The 22,053-nt window shown below is 35.5% G+C and overlaps 1 protein-coding gene across 2 annotated transcripts in view; it reads left to right on the forward strand.

Annotated features, from left to right (window-relative positions):
* Window positions 1-18,895, forward strand: part of EYS (eyes shut homolog) — a 1,930,870-nt gene extending 1,911,975 nt beyond the window's left edge. Inside the window, exons 39-41 of one of the 2 annotated variants that reach the window (XM_030928557.1) lie at window positions 239-299; window positions 12,856-13,019; window positions 17,694-18,895. In XM_030928557.1, coding sequence (XP_030784417.1) covers window positions 239-299; window positions 12,856-13,019; window positions 17,694-18,895 — 1,427 coding nt within the window. The remainder of the gene's footprint in view (window positions 1-238; window positions 300-12,855; window positions 13,020-17,693) is intronic. The other variant, XM_030928558.1, reaches the window with a different exon arrangement.
* Window positions 18,896-22,053: the final 3,158 nt, after the last annotated feature.

A 22,053-nucleotide genomic window follows, 5' to 3' on the forward strand; every position in this document is an offset into this window, starting at 1 on the left:
AGTTGTCTCAAGAGGAAATGTGTTGGAGGCCTCCCACAAGAGCAAAAGCTGATTTGGATTCATAAAGGATCTGGCAAGAAGCATCAGCCTTGTCAAGAACTGCAGGACAGATGTACAAGTGAAGAGTTAAAGAGATTTCAAAGATCCAAGAGTGTCTGCCATGACAGAAGATATTAGACAGCTGATAAAGAGCTACAGATAGCAGCAAACAAAAAATACCCTTCTCTTGTCTTCTTAGCACTTATCCTCACTGTGATCTTGGAAAAGCCAAAACCAGCAGAATGGAAAGTGAAGAAGGAGGATAAGGACCAGTACAAACAGCAAAACAAAAACATACAACTACCCGGACTACGCTAGTACAGCTTTCCAAATTTGTCAGATGAGCTGTGGAGAAAGGATTGAAGCTTACAATTAGGTGAAATGTTGGCAGTTTGATTCAGATTGAATAGGGTCTCTTAGTACGTGAAAATGGGAACATTTCACTGAAATCTGAAAATGACAAAAGATCTAACATATTCACCCAAGGTATCATCAAGGATGAGAATGGAAGATCTCACAGACATATCCAAAGGGGAATCACAGGGGAAAATCAAGCTACTTCCTGGGTGACTCCTACCAAGTTCAGCCTTTTCAATAAATTGTGACAAATCCTTGAATCCTTTTCTTGATCTTTGATATTATGCCAGTCTGTGCTCTCCCTGAAGCAATCTTTCACTCATATTAAAAACACCTTCCTTTGATATTCCGTATCATTTATCCTTAAGTGTTTTGAGAAGACATAATATCTTTACTAAAAATATTGTTTTAGAAATCTATGGATTTCATAAATCAGATGGTATTTCATTGCAATCCAAGTGTTTCCACTTCACTAAAAAGCCTGTTCTATTTTCTTTTCTACTAGATGGTATTGGCCAGTTAATGCTGCAGTTGTTAAACAGGAGTAAATATAAATATTATTAATTTCTCTGAGGGATTCTATTTATAATAAAGACCATAAAAGTGGTGATCATGAGTGAAGTTTGTGTAATTTAGAAGTAACTTGAATTATTAGTTATTATTCCTCTCAGGAAACTAATTACTAACCCTTCTGAAACAGTCCCTTACACTGACCATCCCTGAAGCTATTGGCCAGAACTCAGTAGATCAGTTATCCAAGAACATTGTGGCATTTTCTTCTTAGTTAACCTATATGGATTTCTAAAGTCTCCCAAAGATGATTCACTGCCAGAAAAACTTGGTATGAGTCACTGAAAACCCTGGACCTTTCCCAAATTCTACCTCAAAATGAACAACAGAGGATACGTTGAGAAGCTAATTTAATGATGATAGATGCTACTTACTTAATCAGAGTCCTCTGAATCCTATTTGTGGCTTCTGTGAAGTCCTATTTGTGGCTTCTGTTTCTAGAGGCAGACCCATTCACACCCAAAAGGCATCAGAATTTTCAGTATTCAAGCTGTAAAACCCTAATGCACATAACTCAACAATAAAAGTATCAACTATCTATGCATTGTTTCAAAACGTACAATCCATTGTAAATAGTTCTTCGCCTATCTCATCTTTAAAATAGATCCATCCCTTATCTAGGAACATGGGACACTGAAATTTTTGAACACATAGCTTTATTGTAAGAATTTCAAAGCAGATGAGAGAAATGGGAGGTGCCAACTTATATTCAGCTCTTCAAGCAAAGTGTTTTGAAAACAAAAGTCAGGATCTGTATTAGTCCATTTTCGTGCTGCTGATCAAGACATACCTGAAACTGGAAGGAAAAAGAGGTTTAATGGACTTACAGTTCCACATGGCTGGAGAGGTCTCACACTCATGGCAGAAGGCAAGGAGAAGCAAGTCACATCTTACGTGGATGGTGGAAGGCAAAGGGAAGAGAGCTTGTGCAGGGAAACTCCCATTGTAAAACCATCAGATCTCGTGAGACTTATTCACTATCAGAACAGCACAGGAAAGACCTGCCCCCAGGACTCAATCACCTCCCACTGGGTTCCTCCTATAACATGTGGAATTCAAGATGAGATTTGGGTAGGGACACAGCCAAGCCATATCAGGGTCTTAATTAACATCTAGAATATAGCATTTTAATCTAATTAGGACTACACTTGGTTACACACATTATCTTTCTGGAATTTTTGTGGTTCCAAAAGTGCTGAAAATTTTCATGTAATCTTAAGTGTTATAAATAAGAAAATCAATAGTTTCTGCCAGGCATTGTGGCTCACACCTGTAATCCCAGCACTTTGGGAGGCTGAGGCAGGTGGATTACGAGGTCAGGAGTTCGAGACCAGCCTGGCTAACATGGCAAAACCCCGTCTCTACTAAAAAATAAAAATAAAAATAAATAGCTGGGTGTGGTGGCATGCACCTGTAATCTGAGCTACTCAGGAGGCTGAAGCGGGAGAATTGCTTGAACCCAAGGTGTAGAGGTTGCAGTGAGCCAAGATTGCACTACTACACTCCAGCCTGGACAACAGAGCAAGACTCCATCTGGGGGGCTGGGGGTGGGAGGAATAAGTTTACTTTCTAATTCATAAAGTAAAATAGTACCAAGGTCAATGTTGAATTTTCCTTGAAGTGGATGTTACAGTACATAATGCAGATCTGCACCCCATCCCTTTCTAAATGGAGGTACTCACTTCCTCAACTATTGGGAATATTGCCAACAGAGAGTTCAAACATAAGTCCCTCACCAGGACTGAAGAGAGCTGCCTTGTCCCAGGTTACACCACCTCACCAGTGACAGCTTGAATCCAATAACTGTTTAAAGAGAAGATGACAGGAACAGAGGGGTGCCCCAAAGGCCTGGCCCTTTGCTTCAGTTTGACTCTAAAGAGCTCCAGGGAGCTCCAGAGCTCCCTGTGAAATCAGCTGCCAACTTCTCCCTCTTGCTGTCTTCTCCCTCACACACATGTTGCTTCCAAGCACACTCTCCAATAAACCTCCCATACACTAAGTTCCATCCCAGAGTCTGCTTCTAGAAAAATAACCTGAGACAGAAGGACACAGGAACCAGCTTGAAGGGGCTCTAGCTGGCCAAATCAGGGAGAATTTGATAAACAAAACAATTATGATAATAACAGATTACAATCCATGAATAAAAATAATGCTGCCATACTGATAGAAAGGAGGGGAGGAAGGAGGGAGGCAGGGAAAAATGTAAATGAAGGAGGATGAGAAAAAGGAAAGATCTTCTATACATTTATTTATTAGCGGAATTCCAGCTAATAAACATAAAACGAATGTTGTAACTAGATAATCAGTATGTAGCAACCATCTCAAAAAGGTACTTAATTCCTGGAGTCATTGATGAACGTTAATGCTGCTAGTGGGTGGAGATTAGTTGAGGATCAGGATATTGATGTAATTTTTGAATAATTTTGCCTGACATAGAAATGAATTACAAGGGAAAATGGAGAATTTAAAGTGAAGAAACCTGGCAAATCCAAATATTGCTCCTATTTGTATATTTGATCATCTGTTTGATGATCAAGTTTAATACTAACCTTAGTGATATGGGTCTACATTATGTAGCTCTTGATGTGCACATGATTTCTACAAAGATTACATGGTTTGAATCGATCATGCAGACACACCAGATAGAGCTAAGTTGAGGGTCATTCTACAGGATGTAAAGCCTTTTAAAAACTGTCAAGAATATGGAAAAGCAGTAAGAGGAACTGTTCCAGACTGAAGAAATATGAAGAGACATGACAACTAAACGTAACACATTCCTGAAAGGCATCCTGGATGAGAAAGGAAAAAGAGTCCTTGATGGAACAGTTGAAACGTGAATCATGCCTATGGATTGGATTGTTGGATTGTAGTGATATATCAATGTTGACTTCCTGATTTGGAGGTTTGAGTGCTAATTATATAGGAAAATATCATTGTTTACAGGAAACATTGACTAGAATGGTTAGAAGTTGTAGGACACTGCATCTTTAGCTTGTTTTTGTAGGTTGGGAAAAAGGTCTAATAATAAATAGGGTGTGTGTGTGTGTGTGAGTGAGAGACAGAGACACAGACATAGAAAGACAGAGACGAGAACTGAGAAAAAGAAAAACAAAGAAAAAGATGAGAAAATGCAATAAAATAGGAACAATTGGAGAGTCTCAGTGAAAGAGATAAGGGAGTTCTTTTTGTTATGACAACTTTTCTGTAAGTTCAAAATTGTTTCAAAGTGAGTTATTAAAATTATATTTCCGTTATTACCTCTTACAAGGACCTTCAACACTCAAACCACCATTATTTCTATTGCACAAAATAATTTTTTAAAGCAACTCAAAAGTAAACTCAGATACAGCAAACGTGGTGTAGATGTAGATTGAGAAACCAAACCAAAATAAGACTCAAAGATACAGTTTAAACTGAGCAATGTAAGGCATACTACCTGCTACTGATGCACAGGCAGAGTGAGCATGTTTTTCCTCTGAATCATAGCTTTGAGCAAGTCTGTAAATGTATACATAATATCAATTCTTTTGTATTTTTGAGACTTGTTTTATGGCCCAGCATTTAGGAAATATTTGTACATATTTTATGTTTTTGACAAGAATGTATATTGGGAAGGTCAAATACTATCTCCTATATGTCCATGATATCAAACTTGCTGATTGTGTTGTTTAAATCTCCTAAATTCCTTACCAATCTCTGTTGCTTGATCTATTAGTTACTAAATTCCAGATCATACATCAGCCTACTAAACCACCACCTTGAACATTTTAAAACCATCTCAAACGTATCCTACCTGAGCTCCCCATCTTCTCCAAAATATCTGACTTCTCCCACAGTCTTCCCTATTTCAGTTAGTGACATTATCCGCCCAGTTTCTCAGGACAAAACCCCCATAGTTACCCTTTATTCTTCTCCTTCTTTCTTACCCACATATGATCTTTCAATTTTTCAAAATATATTTGAAATATGACCACTTTTCACTACCTCCACTGCTACTTCTCTGATACAAGCCACCATCACCTCTTACCAGTATTACAGTAATAACCTCTTGATAGGGAGTGCCCTGTTCCCACATTTGCATTCATCACTCTGTTCTCAGTGCAGCAATCAAAGAGATATTAGTTTAACTTCCATCTGATGATGACACTCCTCTGCTCAAAGCTTTCCAGTGACTTCCCATCTCATTTTTATAAGACAGTCTCGATGGATATAATAGCCATGTGTAGAGAGACAATTTTCTATTGACCTGTCATGTTTCTACACTTTTTTTTTTCAACTTTTATTTTAGATTCAGGAGGTACACATGCAGGTTTGTTACAAGAGTGTGCTGCATGATTCTAAGGTTTGAGGCACAACTGAACCAGTCACCCAGGTAGTGAGCATAGTACTCAATATAGCTTTTCAACCCTTACTCCCATCTGCCTCTCCCCAATTTTGTAGTCCCCATTGTCAATTGTTCCCATCTTTATGTCCATGTGTATCCAATGTTTAGCTCCCACTTATGAGAACACACAGTATTTGGTTTTCTGTTTCTGTGTTAATTAGGATACTTAGGATATGGCCTCCATCTGCTGATTAAAGGTACTGGCTGTTTTTGTTATCGGTTATCAAGTATGTTTGTGTAGAAAATATTCTTGGAAGACAGGGATAATGTCTTCCTTTGGAGTAATAAGCCAGTTTGCTTACTGCCTTATAAGATGCAGATACTGTCTTCATTTGGAGCAAAAAGCAAGGATGCTCACTACCCATTATAAAAATATTTGGATCTCTAACCTCAGACTTCCTCCCCAAGCAACCCACTCCATGTTTATAACATGGTCTGTGAGAGAACTGAGATTCCTAGAATTGACTCAAAAATGCTGACATCTTGGCTACTGCTAATGCTGTAATAAACTGTCCTTTGTCTCTGGAGTTTCACATCTCTTACTATCATCATTGAAAATGCTGCAAGGACATGGATACAGCTAGAGGCCATTATCCTAAGCAAATTAACATAGCAGCAGAAAACTAAGTACCACCTGTTCTCATAAGTAGGCACTAAACACTGAGTACAAATAGATATAAAGATGGGAACAATAGGCACTGGGGTCTACTAGAGCAGGTAGGGAGGGAGGGGGACAAGGGCTGAAAAACTACCTATTGGGTACTATGCTCACTACTTGGGTGATGGGATCAATTGTACCCCAAACCTCAGCATCATGCCCTTTACCCATGTAACAAACTTGCATATGTACCCCTGGACCTAAAATACAAGTTGAAATTAAAAAGAAAAGAAGAGAAGTTGCAGGCTAATAAGTTAGATAGCCAGTAGGTAAAAGTCTCAGAACCTTCCCAGTCTTTGATAATGTGATCTGGCCCCCATAACCTCTCTGACCTTGTCTATTAAAACTCTCCCCTTCCTTAACATTCATCCAGTCACACTGCCCTCCTTCCTGTTCTTTAATCATGGTAGCAATCCTATCACCCTAGGGTTCAGTATTCCCTCTCTCCTCAAAGACCCACTTGGCTCAATTCTTTACCTCCTTGAGGTGTTTATTCAAAACCACCTTCCTCATAATGCTTTTCCTGCCCCCACAAGCACACATGCCTTTCTCCTTTCCTTGTTTTTCTGAGATGTATCAACATATATTCACTATTTAAACATGTATCATATATTTAGTTTACCAACATATGTTTATTTAGTTTACTATTTCCACCCACAAGGATGACAGCACAAAGAATTTTTGTTTTACTGTTATGTACCAGACAGGCAGCCAAAATACTTTAATTCAACTTCTGTGAACCTAGTGAACATGTTGGCACAAACCTCTGCCTATGGTGAAATAGGGAGGGTTGCCAATGGCCACTAAATTTAGAAAATGGATAGCCAATCAGGAAACATTAATTTATGGTTTCAAAACACATGTGAAATATTTTCACCACAAAGTGATCATTTTTAGGAGTTGATGGACATAAAAGAAATAATTGGGCATAGCTCAATGACTAATCACTGCTATGTCCACCTCAATTTTTCTCTTGACTTTAATCTATAAAATAAACATTTAAGTCATATTAAGCATAGTCATTTTTCCTGTTTTAGTTTATCCTTGAAGTCTGCTAAGTAAAAATGTATCTCTTTTTGAAATGACATCTTGCACCAATATTTTGAATGTGTATTATTAGAAAATGCAATCCTCCGAGTACTTTGTTACAGAATACTTAATCAAATAATAAGCTATTAGAGCTGAAGCCTTTCTCATTATATAAAAAATATGTATTGAGCATCTTCTCAAAACATACAATGTCAGAGATATTAATAAAATCCATTTATTTTGAGTTTTAGTTTAGTGACATTTACATGTAATTTCAGTACGTGTCACTTCTTTGGAAAAGCACGAGTTAGGTCAGCTGTTTTATGATATGCTCACATGTGCACAGATAATTCTCAAATCCTGCACTGACCCAGTAGCAACAATAGTTTCAGCAAAAACTTCCTCTTGAAATACAATTCGAGCTCCTCCCCACTGGGTAACAGGGAACCCTCTCATCATGCTGTTGTTGACTGACCTCTTCCATTCTTGAGACTCCCCTCTCAGATGTTCAGTCCAGCCAAAGGAAAGCAGCAAAGCCAAATAGGTACTACCACAAAACCTAGCCTTATAGGTGTTTTTTATCTGCATTCTTCATTCTGTTCAATATTTCCTACAAACTCTTCCTCAAGAGGAATAGGGTAGAGAAAAAATTACTTGTAAGATGTTAAAAGTGTATATCGAATATAAACAAAGAGGACAAACTATTAATTCTTGAAAAAATTAGCTATCTGCTTATAACATAAAGCTTGATTTCCAGCTCAAACTATTCACAATAATATGAGCCACATAAGTTAAAGGCCTATACATTAAAAAACACACAAACTTATGGTAAAAAATATAGAATGCAGAACTAGAATCTCTGAGGGAAAAAATATAGATTATATACAACTATGTGTTGAGTAATGTTTTTAAATAAGACAAAACAAGTAAATTGTAAAAGACCAAGAATATTGGTAAATACAAAATTAAAAATTTTGAAAAGCATACCGTAAGTCAAAAAAAAAAATGACAGATATGAAGATATACTTGCAATAGATATAAGAAAGGGTTAGGACTCAGAAGACATTTTAAAAATTGCAAATCAAATTTAAAAACATACAACAGACATAAACAAAAAAGTCACAGGAAAACACAAATGGCCAATACTCACATAAGAAACTCAACTTCACTTGTAATCAGCAAAATGCAAATTAAAATAAAATGGAATCATTATGATTGCTAAAAACTTAAAATTTTAATAATCTCAAGTGTGACTGAGGATATACATAAGGATATTCTGTTATCTTCTGCTGGTTGGCGTATAAATTAATGTGGACACTTTAGAGGGTAGTTTGGTGGCATCTATTAACTCTAAAAATGAACACAGACCATCACACTGCGATTCCATTTCTCACGTTTGCACGTGAGACACTTTCTCTCGTTTACAAGGAAATATAATCAAGTATGTTTATTTTATCAGTATTAGTAATAACAAAATAATTTTTTTTTTTTTTGAAACGGAGTCTTGCTCTGTCACCAGGCTGGAGTGCAGTGGCACAATCTCAACTCACTGCAACCTCTGCCTCCTGAGTTCAAGTGATCCTCCTGCCTCAGCCTCCCAAGTAGCTGGGGCTACAGGTGCGCACCACCATGCCCAACTAGTTTTTTGTATTGTTAGTAGAGACAGCATTTCATTATGTTGGCCAGGTTGGTCTCGATCTCTTGACCTCGTGATCCACCCACCTTGCCCTCCCAAAGTGCTGAGATTACAGGCGTGAGCCACCATGCCCAGACGATAACAAAATAATATTAAGCAACTCAAAACATGGCAACATGGCAGTGGTTAAGTAAACTGTGGTATAGTTAATCTAAGATAATCAAACTATGACAAATCCGGTAGTAAAAGCCAGTGCATCTAAAGTTTAAAGAATAGGAGGAAAGTGTGCAGACAGCAGCATATTTCCATGTAGGTTGTTCATTGAACATCTCCAGGGAACACTATCCACATAAATTACAATGTGACGACTTCCCCTTGGGGTTATGCAGTGCACCATATGCACAATGGTGCATGAAGGTGGGATAATGTTGGGAATTTAACAGGAAGCCAAATCATGCAAAGCTTCAGAGGTTATGGTAAAGAATCTGCATTTTATTCTAAGTAAAATCCCTGAAGGGCTTAAAGAGGGCAATTAATTGATGTTTTCAAAAGGTTTCTCTGGCAGATATATAAAATGGATGTGAAGAGATTAAGACAAAAAGTAAAAGATCACTAAGGAGTATATTGCAATGATCTAATCAAGAGTTGATACTGATGTCAACTTGGATGGTGGCAGTGGTAATGGAAAGATGGGGCAAATAAGAAATATATCATGCAGCTATAATCTATTAATGCATTATATTGGGAAAAGTAAAGGAAATTTTGGAAAGAGCACAATCAAATTGATTGCCAAGCTACTATATGGGGCTTTGAATGGGTGGTGAGACCATTTGCTGATCTGAGGAAGGCTGAGGGAAGAGTATCTTTCAGCAGTACAACTTCAAACATGTTAAGTTTGATATAACTGAGATGGCCAAAACAAATAATCAATAAGAGAGATGACCATATAAAACTGAAGCTAAGAGAAGAGGTTTAGAGAGACGTAAATTTTGAAGGAGTTATCATATGTACAGGTATTTCTTAAAGTCACGGAATTAGATGAGAGGTCACTAATGGAAAGAAAAGAAGAGAGACGGGCTATGGAAAGCCCTGAGGAATTATAAAATTTATAAGACAGGGGCATATGAAGCTAGAGAGATAGGGTGGGAAACCAGGAGAAATGGAATACAACTGAAAATAGCCTAGTTACCCTTCAATGAGGGAACTGCTCAGGAAATCATCCTATACCCATTTTGTGAAATATTATGCCACAAAATAAAATCAACTGATCTTTGACAAAAGAGGAAGAAGAAGAAAATGGGGTAAGGATAATCTTTTTGACAAATGATGCTAGAAGAAATGGACATCCACATGCAAAAAGAAAAAAAAGAATCTAAACACAGACATGACATCTTTCACAAAATTTAACTCAAAATGGATCCAAGAACTAAATGTAAAATTAAAAAACTATAAAACTCCTAGAAGAAAATATAAGAGAAAATCTAGATGACTTTGAGTTTGATGATGAGTTTCTAGATGCCAACCAAAGGCAGAATCCATGAAAGAAAAAAACTGATAAATTAGATTTCATTAAAATTAAAAAACTAATCTGCCAAAGACACTTGAAATGGAGTGGGAATACAAGCCACAGAGTGGCAGAAAATATTTGCAAAATATATATCTGATAGAGAACTGTTATCCAAAGTAAACAAAGAATTCGTAAAATTCCACACAAAAATTAACTCAATTTTTAAAATTGCAAAATAAACATAAACCTCACCAAAGAAGATACCCAGATGGCAAATAAGCATGTGAAGATGTTCAACATCGTATGTCATTAGGAAATTACAAATTATAATAACTGGATAACACCAGATACTTTTTAGAATAGCTAAAACCCAAACACTTATCACCCAAAGGCGGCAAGGATATGGAACAACAGGAACTCTCATTACTGGTAATGCAAAATTGTACAACAATTTTGGAAGACAATTGGGCAGTTTCTTACAAAACTAAAAATACTCTTACCATATGGTCAAACAATTGTGTTCCTTGGTATTTGTCCAAAGGAGCTTAAAACTTGTATTCATACTATATGATTCCAACTATATCATATTCTGGAAAAGGCAAAACTATTAAGTCAGTAAAAAAAGATCAGTGATTGCCAGGGTGGAGGGAGGTTCAAAAAGGCAAGCAAAGAGGATTTTTAAGGCAATAAAATGATGTATGATTTTATGTATGATACTGTAATGGTAAATAAATTTCACAATGCATTTGTCAAAAACCATAGAATGTACATCGAGTGAATCCTATGTAAATGATGAACTTACGTGATAATGATGTGTCAGTACAGATTCATCGATTGAACAAATGTACTCTAGTGGGCGATACTGACAGTGGAGAAGGCTGCGCATGTGTTGAGGCAAGGGGTATATGGGAACCCTAATACTTTCCACTCAGTTTTGCTGTGAACCTAAAGTGGCTCTGAAAAAATAAAGTGTATTTTTAAAAATACCTTCCATGTATTTAAAAGAAGTGATAGGCAAAATATGCTAATATCAGTTTCAGAAAGATAGATGGAAAAAAAGCAATTACTTATGCATAGTTTATATAAAATGTGGTTTTATTTAAAATAAATCAAGTATTAGATATATGCATATGTTAATTGTATGTGTATTTTTTTTAAGTCTGGCTACATGTACAATAAACTTAACAGTAATTCCTGGGATTAAGAGAGGAGAAAGAACAATGAAATTTCACTTAAAAAATGTTACACACTTTTATATTGTTTGTCTTATAATAAACATGTATTAATTTAAAAATATTTACAAAACAGTTTCAAAAGGACACTCACATTTTAAATCACCCTTGTGTTCTTAAAATTTTTAACCAGGTTTTATGAAAATGTGGTCCAAGGAATCTCTATGTCAGAGACACCAGGAGGGTTTATTAAAAATGGGGGTGCTTTCTGAATCCCATCCCAGCTTTTTTTTTTTAAGACAGGGTCTAACTCTGTCGCCCAAGCTGGAGTACAGTGGTGCCATCTCAGCTCACTGCAACCTCCACCCACTTCCCAAGTTCAACTGATCCTTCCACTTCAGCCTCCCCAGCAGCTGGGACCACAGGCATTTGCCACCATGCCCAGCTAACTTTTTTTTTTTTTTTGGAGATGGGGTTTCACCATGTTGCTCAGGCTGGTCTCAAACTCCTGAGCTCAAGCAATCCTCCAGCCTCAGCCTCCCAAAGTGCTGGGATTACAGGGGTGAACCATTGCACCAGGCCCCCATCCTGGCTTTAATAAATCAGGCCCTCTAGGAATGAGGTACAGCACTTTGCATTCTTGGCAACACCATCAGGTGATTCTAACCTCTACCCTTCTGAATCGCAATAAGTCAAAATGAATGAGTACAGTTAAAAACAAAAACAAAAATAAAACAGCAAACGCCAACACCTCTTGGATAAACATCTACCAATTATTCAATCTAAAGTAAAAAGAGCCGTTAGCATATGCCTGGTCCAAAGAGCAGGGAGAAAACTAAATAACTAGATTAATGGCTAAGCTATTTCCTGAACCAGGGCGCACTCTAAGAAGCACCGTAACATTTTAAGAAAAGAAGAAGGCATATAGATTCCATAGGGATAAAAACTGGCCAAATGCGCAGAACTTTCCATCTCCCTCTCATAATTCCCATTGGGTCAGTTATACACAGAAGCAAAAAAATAATATCAATATATTATGCCTTAAAATATACCCTGACTTGATTATACTCTATATTCGAATCAGAAATATAGAGGCTGAAGAATAACTTATATAGTGTTGTTCTCTATCTTCCAACATTTGAACTATCTTTCTGAAAGCATTATAAATGTAAGACATTTCCAAGAATTTCAGCTATGCATCTGATCCCTCTATATAATACAATCTAGAGCAGAAGATTTGTGTCACATAGTATTAGTCAAAAAAGGCATAGTTACCAGAAGCTAGAGAAGGCTTTTCAGTAAGTGGCTTCGTTACAAAAGCCTAAAGTTAGTGGAATTAGAACAGACTCACAAATTTACCAAGGTTCAATGTACTCACCTACGAGCAACTCTTGGGCAATAAATCCTTAAATTACAAACTTACATAAGCAGTTTATTGTATTCATGAGCAATGTTTTTTAATCCAGCAGGTAACTCACAGAGTTCTCTTTCTCTCCTCCCCCCAGCTTTATCCATAAGTGATCCATCTTTCAGAAGCAGTGAGTTATCCTGGATGTCTTTTGCTTCCTTTCACGTTCGAAAACAGACACATATTCAATTGCAGTTTCAGCCTCTCGCTGCAGATGGTATCCTATTTTATGCTGCACAACACTTAAAAGACCAATCAGGTAAGATTGGCAGGCTGTTTGTTTGCAGAATGAAAAAAGAAAAAAACCCTAATGAATTCCTAATAGTCTATTAAACAATGTATGATAGTGTTTGTGTCACCTAGTCTTTAAATATGTAAACATTTGATGCTTTTATGTTCTATTGTCACTGCAAGTGTATGCGTATGAATTTAGAGGTCCTACATATTCTAATAAAATAGCAACAGATTTGTGGGAATTAAAGTTTGCAAAATCTAAATATAGTATATGCTCAACTTTAAAACAATACCTCAAAAAAGACATTAAAGCCATGCATGATAGTACTGTGTCAAAGGAGACAAAATATGCATATAAAAGATTTTTTAAAAGGAAGGCATGGCTGATATATTTCATGTAGATTCAACCACATTTATAGCGCCAAAAATTCTCTTTAAGTGGTTCTGCCATCCAAATAGTAAACCCAGGATTTGTGTTCTGAAATACTTATAAAAACATATTGGAATTTTAAAAGGTACTTATTTATCATAAAATATGAAATAAAGTATCCAATTAGTGTTTTAAAAAATAATTTTTTAGGTTTTACTATTTTACCCTTGATTTCCATTTTCATACGTTTCTCCAAAATTCTGACAGACATTTGCACACATAGTTACATCTCCATTGCTGAGTATTTTTAAAATCTTACATCTGCCTGTTTTTGGTCTTGCTTCTCAGAAAATGAGAAACAATTTTGGTATTGAGAAATAATTACAATTGCTTATTTTGTTTCACATCATTAACAAAAATGGTGCTCTTAATTATCATAATCTAAGTAGTTCTTACAGAAGTGTCTTGACTGGCTTCTAAATGATAAGAATATCAGGGAATTCGACTAAAGTGGTTCCATCTCAGTGTACTTCTGAGATACCCTGAAAATAATTTCAAAGAGAAAAAGTACAATTGAGCTACAAAATACAGCTCAGAAGAAATTTGTTCTCCTGAGATTTGATATTTGGTTTTAAATTCATGATTAAATCTCCCTGTGAAAATGTCAAATAGGAGAACCACACACAAAGAGAAATTTTCTATTTATAACTCAAGAGCCATTAAAAGACAATCAACTTCAGTTATATTGCTAATAAAACTCAAAATTAACGTAAGTGGGACCTATGTAAAAGGGCAGAAAATCAAGGTATATTCAGGATTGTGACTGGCTGGGAATAATGTACTATAGTTTTATAATCAGTACAACAGATACATATTTGTGTTTATGTATATGAAATATAAAGCTCATACACACTAATACATAGGAGGGTAAGAGCACATCTTCTTACATCTGTTATTCAATGCATGCAGTTAAAGACGATCAAGAGTTTCCTTTTTATGCCATCAGACACTACTTACAGAGATTCATTAGTTTCACACAATTGATGCATTTGACACTTATATAAGAAAATCATGAACATTTTAAAATATTAAAAATATAAGTTCTACATGCTTAAACCTAGATTAACCAAAAACATTTATCAGATGAAAGGCATAAACTTATCTTTTAGTAATCAAGTGATGTAACAAGTTTATTTGAAGCCTCTCATTTAAGGTTGCAGAAAATACAGCTGACAGTCCTGTACTTTGTACCTTCTCTAAGAGCTGTGCCTGATGTAAACATTAACCAAATCTTCACAGCTGATCCTCTAAGAGGACCTATTAGTAAAAACTAACCAAACACTTACACAAAGTTAAAATCCAAAAATTTAAATATAAGAAGCCAATGTGGTTTTCACATATTGAAAACCAAATTCTAAATTAACATGGTTTCTGTATCTCTTTAGAGGTTAATAATTTGAGTACTCTCAAGTAGTGTAAAATTAAAAAAAAAATAACTTGAACATTATACTAGATGATTTTAGATCTCTGATTTTTGAAAGATATTTTAAAGAAATAAGACTCTGGTCCCTTTTCGTCTATTTCTGCTAAAAATTTAACACCTTTAAAAGATTTTTGACATATAAAAATGATCAATATTTTGTTAAGCACAAATTAATCAAAGCCTGAATTCATCTGACATAGTTATAATCCTCCCAATTTGTATAAAAAGGCCTAGTCATTGCAATGTGAAGTTAAAACATATTCAAATAATTAAGCTATAAGATATTTTAAATCTTTAAATTACCATTGCTTTCCTTTTCTAGAGAAAAGAACGTATATACAATTCCCCTGATAACACTGATTCTGTAGTCTCTTCACAAATATTAGGTCCTATAAGATTTCTCTGATCTATAATAAAGCACGGTGGGATAGCAGATAATGAGGTAGAAACAATAGCAGAACAAAGGTGGGAGAAGACTCAGTCATGGTTGAGTGGGCATTAAATAGCCAAAGTGAATTCATTTATGATCTTTATCCTATTTGAGCTGTTTCTTGTAAGGACTGCTCATTACATGTTCTTACTCTAATGCCAATCCGAGGCCGGGTGCAGTGGCTTATGCCTGTAATCCCACCACTTTGGGAGGCTGAGGTGGGCAGATCACCTGAAGTCAGGAGGTCAAGACCAGCCTGGCCAACATGGCAAAACCTCGTCTCTACCCAAAATACAAAAATTAGCCAGGCGTGATGGCCAGCGCCTGCAGTCCCAGCTACTCGGGAGACTGAGGGAGCCCGGGAGGTGGAGGTTGCAGTGAACCGAGACTGCATCATTGCACTCCAGCTTGCGCGACAGAGCAGGAGTCCGTCTCAAAATAATAATAATGCCAATCTGTACTTATGACCTGTAACTAGAGAATCATATCCTAATGCAATGAAATTTAAGTCTATGATTTTTTAAGCTAATACAGCTTTTAGCTTCCATAGCCACAGAAAGAAAACTTTTTGTCAGTTTTTCGTAAGAACATACTAGCTGAGTTAAAATAACCCTTTCTTCACATAAGCTATCCTTGCTCTTTCTTCTGGTTGGCAACATGACCAGTGATAGTATAGATCACAGCTTCAGCTTTCCTAATCATTTCTTAGATACTTTTTATTCTAACGTAGCTCTTCACTATGAAATTGTTTACTACAGGAACACTCTACAACACAAAGAGCAAGAAAAGCTTCCTCCATAATCTTGCGAAAGATAACTGGTTTGTGTTCACTTGCAGGCCATAAAGTATATTTAGGTTGCTATAAATTTTTTGAACTTAATATCAATTATGTTTACTTGTTCTAGTTTTTTGTGGTATAACCCACTGTATATTTTTCTTTCCTAATCTGAAAGTTTATAATGCTGCTTCTCTTTCCTTATAGCTAAAAATGCTGTACATGTTAGAAATTATGCAAATAAACTGAGTTTCTTCCTTTGTTATGAATTTTTTAAAACAATTTTCATGTCATAGGAAAAAAGTTTTTGCTTTCAAGCTAAAACCATTTTTTCAGAAATGTCCTGAGTCATCTCAACCCACAACCCTACAAACATATTTCTTCATTCAATAATTATTTAGCATCTATTTATGTGCCAGATACCGTTTTGGGTGCTGTGAATAAACTGTTGGACCAAACCTAACACAGACCCTGTTCTCATAAAGCTTACAACCTAGTGGATAAAGCAGCTGTTAATCAAATAACCACATATGTAATGACATAGTGTACTCACTAAAAATTCCCTATGAGGAAAATAAAGCACCAGAACCATAGTTTGATAGGTGAAGAACTATACAGCTGCCAAGTACTCCAACCACTTTAGAATGGCTTGGTATAGACCACAATGGAGAAGAGAAGGAAAGAACACCATTTGCAGGAGGGAGGCGTGCAAATGTGGCCCTCTGGAGGAAGTAGTGTAGCATAATGGCGAATATCCCTGTATGAGAAAAGAGAAAGGTTGGGAAATTTCAGAGGGAGACGAAAATGTTTCATGGAGCCTTCTGCATGGTTCATTATTAATGTCATTCTGCTATCCTCTTGAAGCAGTCTTAACATTGAAGAACATTCTTTTTCCAAGCTTGTAGAATTGCCTTTAATTTTCTTCTGAATGCCTCATTGCAACTTCAGATGCTGGATGGTATTTGTTCCATTTTCTTCACACAACTACATAATTATGAAATGAGATATATTGTAATGGAGGGAAACCTAGTGATATTAAAGCACTGACAGAAAAAAAAAAAATGCCTGACTAACTCTGGGAAATCAAGGAAAATTTCTCTGAGGAAGTTGACACTTGATCTGAAACCTGAAGGATGGGTAGGAGTTATCTAGTTGAGATGGAATAGGGCGGCAGAGTGTTCCTAGAAAACAGGCAAACGAAATCCTTGACAAGGTCAATGCTGTTGGAGCAAAGAGAGTGTGAGGATGGGGAAAGAGAACATTCCAGGTAAGGTTGGAGAGAGAGGAAAGGAGCCAGGAATGTGCAGAGAATTTATAGGTACCTAACCTGAAAATAGTGAACGCCATTAAACGGTATCATAAGGATCAGGCTTTCATTTGAAGAAAAACCTCACTTTAATTTACTACCACAATACATTCATTCAATGAGAACTGTCCACAACTACTGAAAATTTATGTAGCCAATTGCTGAACAACATGAAAGAATACAGGATATATGCATTTTGTTCTGTGAGTGGAAGTAAAACTAACACAATTGTGCTCAAGATCTGTTACTTTTTTCCCCATAACCAAAAAAGAGCAAAAGTTTTCAATGGAAACTTTTACTGTTGCTAATCAAACTTACTGTTTGCTTTCTTGCAGGTGATTTTTTATGTATCTCTTTAGTAAATGGTTTCGTTCAACTTCGCTACAACCTTGGTGACAGAACTATCATTCTAGAAACTCTCCAAAAAGTAACTATAAACGGAAGTACTTGGCACATAATAAAAGCAGGAAGAGTTGGTGCAGAAGGTTACCTGGATCTAGATGGGATAAATGTAACAGAAAAAGCCTCCACTAAAATGAGTTCTCTGGACACAAATACAGACTTCTATATTGGAGGAGTATCTTCTTTAAATCTTGTAAATCCCACGGCAATAGAAAATGAACCTGTAGGTTTTCACGGCTGTATCCGACAAGTTATCATAAATAATCAAGAATTACAACTAACTGAATTCGGAGCAAAAGGTGGTTCAAATGTAGGTGACTGTGATGGGACAGCCTGTGGGTACAATACATGCAGAAACGGAGGTGAATGTACAGTAAATGGCACAACTTTTTCTTGCAGATGTTTGCCAGATTGGGCTGGAAATACATGTAACCAGTCTGTGTACTGTTTGAATAATCTTTGCCTCCACCAGTCTTTATGTATACCTGATCAATCATTTTCTTACAGTTGCCTGTGTACTTTGGGTTGGGTGGGAAGGTATTGTGAAAACAAAACTTCATTTTCAACTGCAAAATTTATGGGCAATTCTTACATTAAATACATTGATCCAAATTACAGAATGAGAAACCTCCAGTTCACTACTATATCCTTAAATTTCAGTACCACTAAAACAGAAGGTCTAATTGTATGGATGGGAATAGCTCAAAATGAAGAAAATGATTTTCTGGCAATTGGTCTCCATAATCAGACCTTGAAAATAGCAGTTAACTTAGGAGAAAGAATCTCTGTGCCTATGAGCTATAACAATGGCACATTCTGTTGTAATAAATGGCACCATGTAATTGTAATTCAAAATCAGACTCTTATCAAGGCCTATGTAAATAACAGTCTAATTCTTTCCGAGGATATTGATCCACATAAAAACTTTGTTGCTCTAAATTATGAAGGCATTTGTTATCTAGGGGGTTTTGAATATGGTCGAAAGGTAAATATCGTTACTCAAGAGATTTTTAAAACCAATTTTGTTGGCAAAATTAAAGATGTTGTATTTTTTCAGGATCCAAAAAAAATTGAACTAATTAAATTAGAAGGATACAATGTTTATGATGGAGATGAACAAAATGAAGCTACATAAAACTTAACACTAGAGATTTAAGTACACACTATACATAAATGCAGTTATGTTGATAGCTATTTCTTTGGTACATTGCTCACGGGGAATCAACTGTTTACTATTACCTGAAATAGTCTAAATGCTAACATATCTTTTTGGTAGGATTGTAAAATGTCACTGAAGGTTCTGATTGTTTTTCCTACATCTAATTTATCTGTATATATTTTGACTCATGTTTTAACTCCATTAGTTCATTCAATGCTTATTCACGGAATGTGCTTATTCACTTTGCTTATTCACTTCTTACCTATCCCTAATGCTTAAATTTTAAAATGAATGTGTAAACACAATTTTAAAAATCAATGTGTAAACTGAACTTTAAAATGTTGGGAATGAATTAGGGATAGGTACAAATAGGAAAAAGTCAAGTTATTAATCAAAGGAAAAATAAAATTTATACAAAGCAATGTAACCATATTGTATTACATGGCTTAGCTACAACTATTTGTATGATTCAACGATGTAAAACTTGAACATAGATTTAAACCAAAAATTATTGCATGAATGGAGAAAGAGACGGTGAGAAGAAAGAAGAACAGGCTGGTAAGAGCTAAATCCTTATCTTTTATAGTAAGACATTAATAGATATTACAGTATGTGCAACTTAAAAAATAGCATATGCATATCACAAACATGAAGGCAAATATCCTAAATATCTAAAAGAATTAAAAATGGTTGCCTCTGGAGAGAAGAGTAGTGCAGAGGCCTGTTGCTTTTTATTTATATACCTTGTAGAACTACTTGACTTTTAAAACTATGTACTCATATTAACTGATCAAATTAAAAAATTAACCTTAATTTGTGTTGAACTGCTTTCAAGTCTATAGATCTCAAAATTGGGCATAAAATAGGTTCTAAACAATGCCATGGAAAATTACTGTCCTAACAATTTAGTACTGTGATAGCATAACTTGAAAAAGTATTATTTTTCCCAAAACAGTTATTGATACAATTGTGAACAGAATTTTCGCTTCCCACTCCCAGTCCACCACTGCAGATTGGAAAGCAGTTATTGCTGTTGTTACCTGACATTTTCTGAGTTTGATATCTGTGACAATTTTGCCACTTGACAACCAGCAACAGATGACTGACTTGGTGAACTACCAGGTAGAATAGGTCATCTGGAGAAAAAAAAAAAAATCTTAATAATAAACAGCATGTAATGTTCAAAAAGAAAACTGTAATTAATCATCAAGTAATTCGAGAAAAGAATTTACAAAAAATGAGAGCTGATGAATACACATTTAACTTCTGTGCAGATTCCAATCTATACAAAGTAACTAGGTAGTAATTTATCATTCAAAAAATATTACAGATTTTTGTCTTATTTTAGCCACTCCATTCATTCCAATCAAAAGGCTAAAGACATTCCTAAAAGGACCTAGGACCAGAGTTAAGAATGTCGACACCATTTGACAGGGCACAAATGTTTCCAAACATACAGTTCTTATTAACACTAGGAAGTGTGAGGGTAGAATATAAGGTAGAATTGCAGAATGTTTACACATTGATTCAAAGGTTTGTTTTTTAACAGAAACCACTCAAGACAACTCCATCAAATTTTGCTGAAAAACTGTTACCTAAACTGGTATTGATCCACATTACTGCATTTAACTTTGGAGATACTTACCTCATAAGGATAAATGCTCTAAAGAAATTCCTTTTGGCAGCTGGTAATCAAATCTAACCTTTCAGAAAATCCACGTCATGTATAAACCAAGAAGGTTGTTTTACAAAAGCTTACAAAATCTTCAAAGAAACTGCCTGAACCACACTCCCATCACATTCGGTCACTTGTTCTCTCATGATAAAGTGTGCCTTTTCTTTAAAATAGCACTTCCCAAAGTATGGTCCAAGAACCCCTGAGATATTTTCAAGGAATCCAGAGTCCTCCCTTTCCCAAAAACGAATGAACATATTAACAGATTTTCTTCATATATTTCAATTAAAATGACATACTAGAAAACACTGAATGCAGAGCACGTAAGAGAATCCAGCCCTAAGTCAGAAATTGGAAATATGCAAAAATGAAGACAATGACACTCTTCTTACTAGTTTGGAAGCTAACATTTATATAAATGTTATATTAACAGATGAGATTATCATTAATAAATATTTTTAATGTTTATCATTTGACTTTCTTAGGATGCTAATGATGTAAGCCATATAAACAAAAGCTTTGGCATTTTCAATTTCTAAGAGTGTAAGGGATCTTGAAACCAAAAGTTTGAGAATTGCTGCCTTAAAGCTTTTCACAGTTGCAATTTTACGTTCAGATTTTATAACTTGTCTTCTACCTGTAATCTCCACAAAATTGAAACTTTCCCATTTTGCTCATCATTGGATTCCAAATGCAGAAAACTGCTTGCAGAAGAGGCACACAATATTTAGGAACTGAAAACTGCTGCCTATTCTCCCATAAATCAAAATGACTTGAAAATATATTTTTCACCTTAAAACCCTGCAAACTTCATGTAACAAATTAACACTATTCCTGCTTCCAATTTTGCTACCCTGGTGATGATGGTGTTGATGATCTCCTATGTGAAATGCTTTTCCAGTATGAAATAAAAATGACTGCTACAGAAAGACCTTTAAGATAATTTTACTATAAATGTCACGAGGTTTCTCAAAGTGTTGAATGTAAATGGAACATTTTTAAAAAATAAAGTGCAGTAATATTTACCTTTTAAGTCTCCTTTTAAAGTTCCTGAAAAAAAATTACTTTGAGGACAAAATTATCTTAAAATAAGTATTTTTAAAAGACAGCTTGGGCTAACATATACATATATATACACACATGGACATGCACACAATTATTTCATAGAAAAAGTATTTTGGGGGTATTTGGAGTTATATTGGATTCATTGCCCTTTCTTTAAGTGCTTAGGCTATTTCCCTCAATGACTCTGCTCTGCATCTATCTATAAGATGAAACTTGACAGGATGAACTCAAGCTTTCAAAGGACTTCTAGCTACTGATCTAATATTTGTTTTCAACTCAACTACTTTCTTGTTCTACATATTAACTATTATAATTCTTTGTGAAACAGAATTCAAATTAGGGTGTTTGGCACCTTTTTAAAAGCAGTAACCAATTTCATTTGCAATTTGCTTTA

This window comes from Rhinopithecus roxellana, chromosome 4, assembly GCF_007565055.1.
Source record: "Rhinopithecus roxellana isolate Shanxi Qingling chromosome 4, ASM756505v1, whole genome shotgun sequence".
Lineage (NCBI taxonomy): Eukaryota > Metazoa > Chordata > Mammalia > Primates > Cercopithecidae > Rhinopithecus > Rhinopithecus roxellana.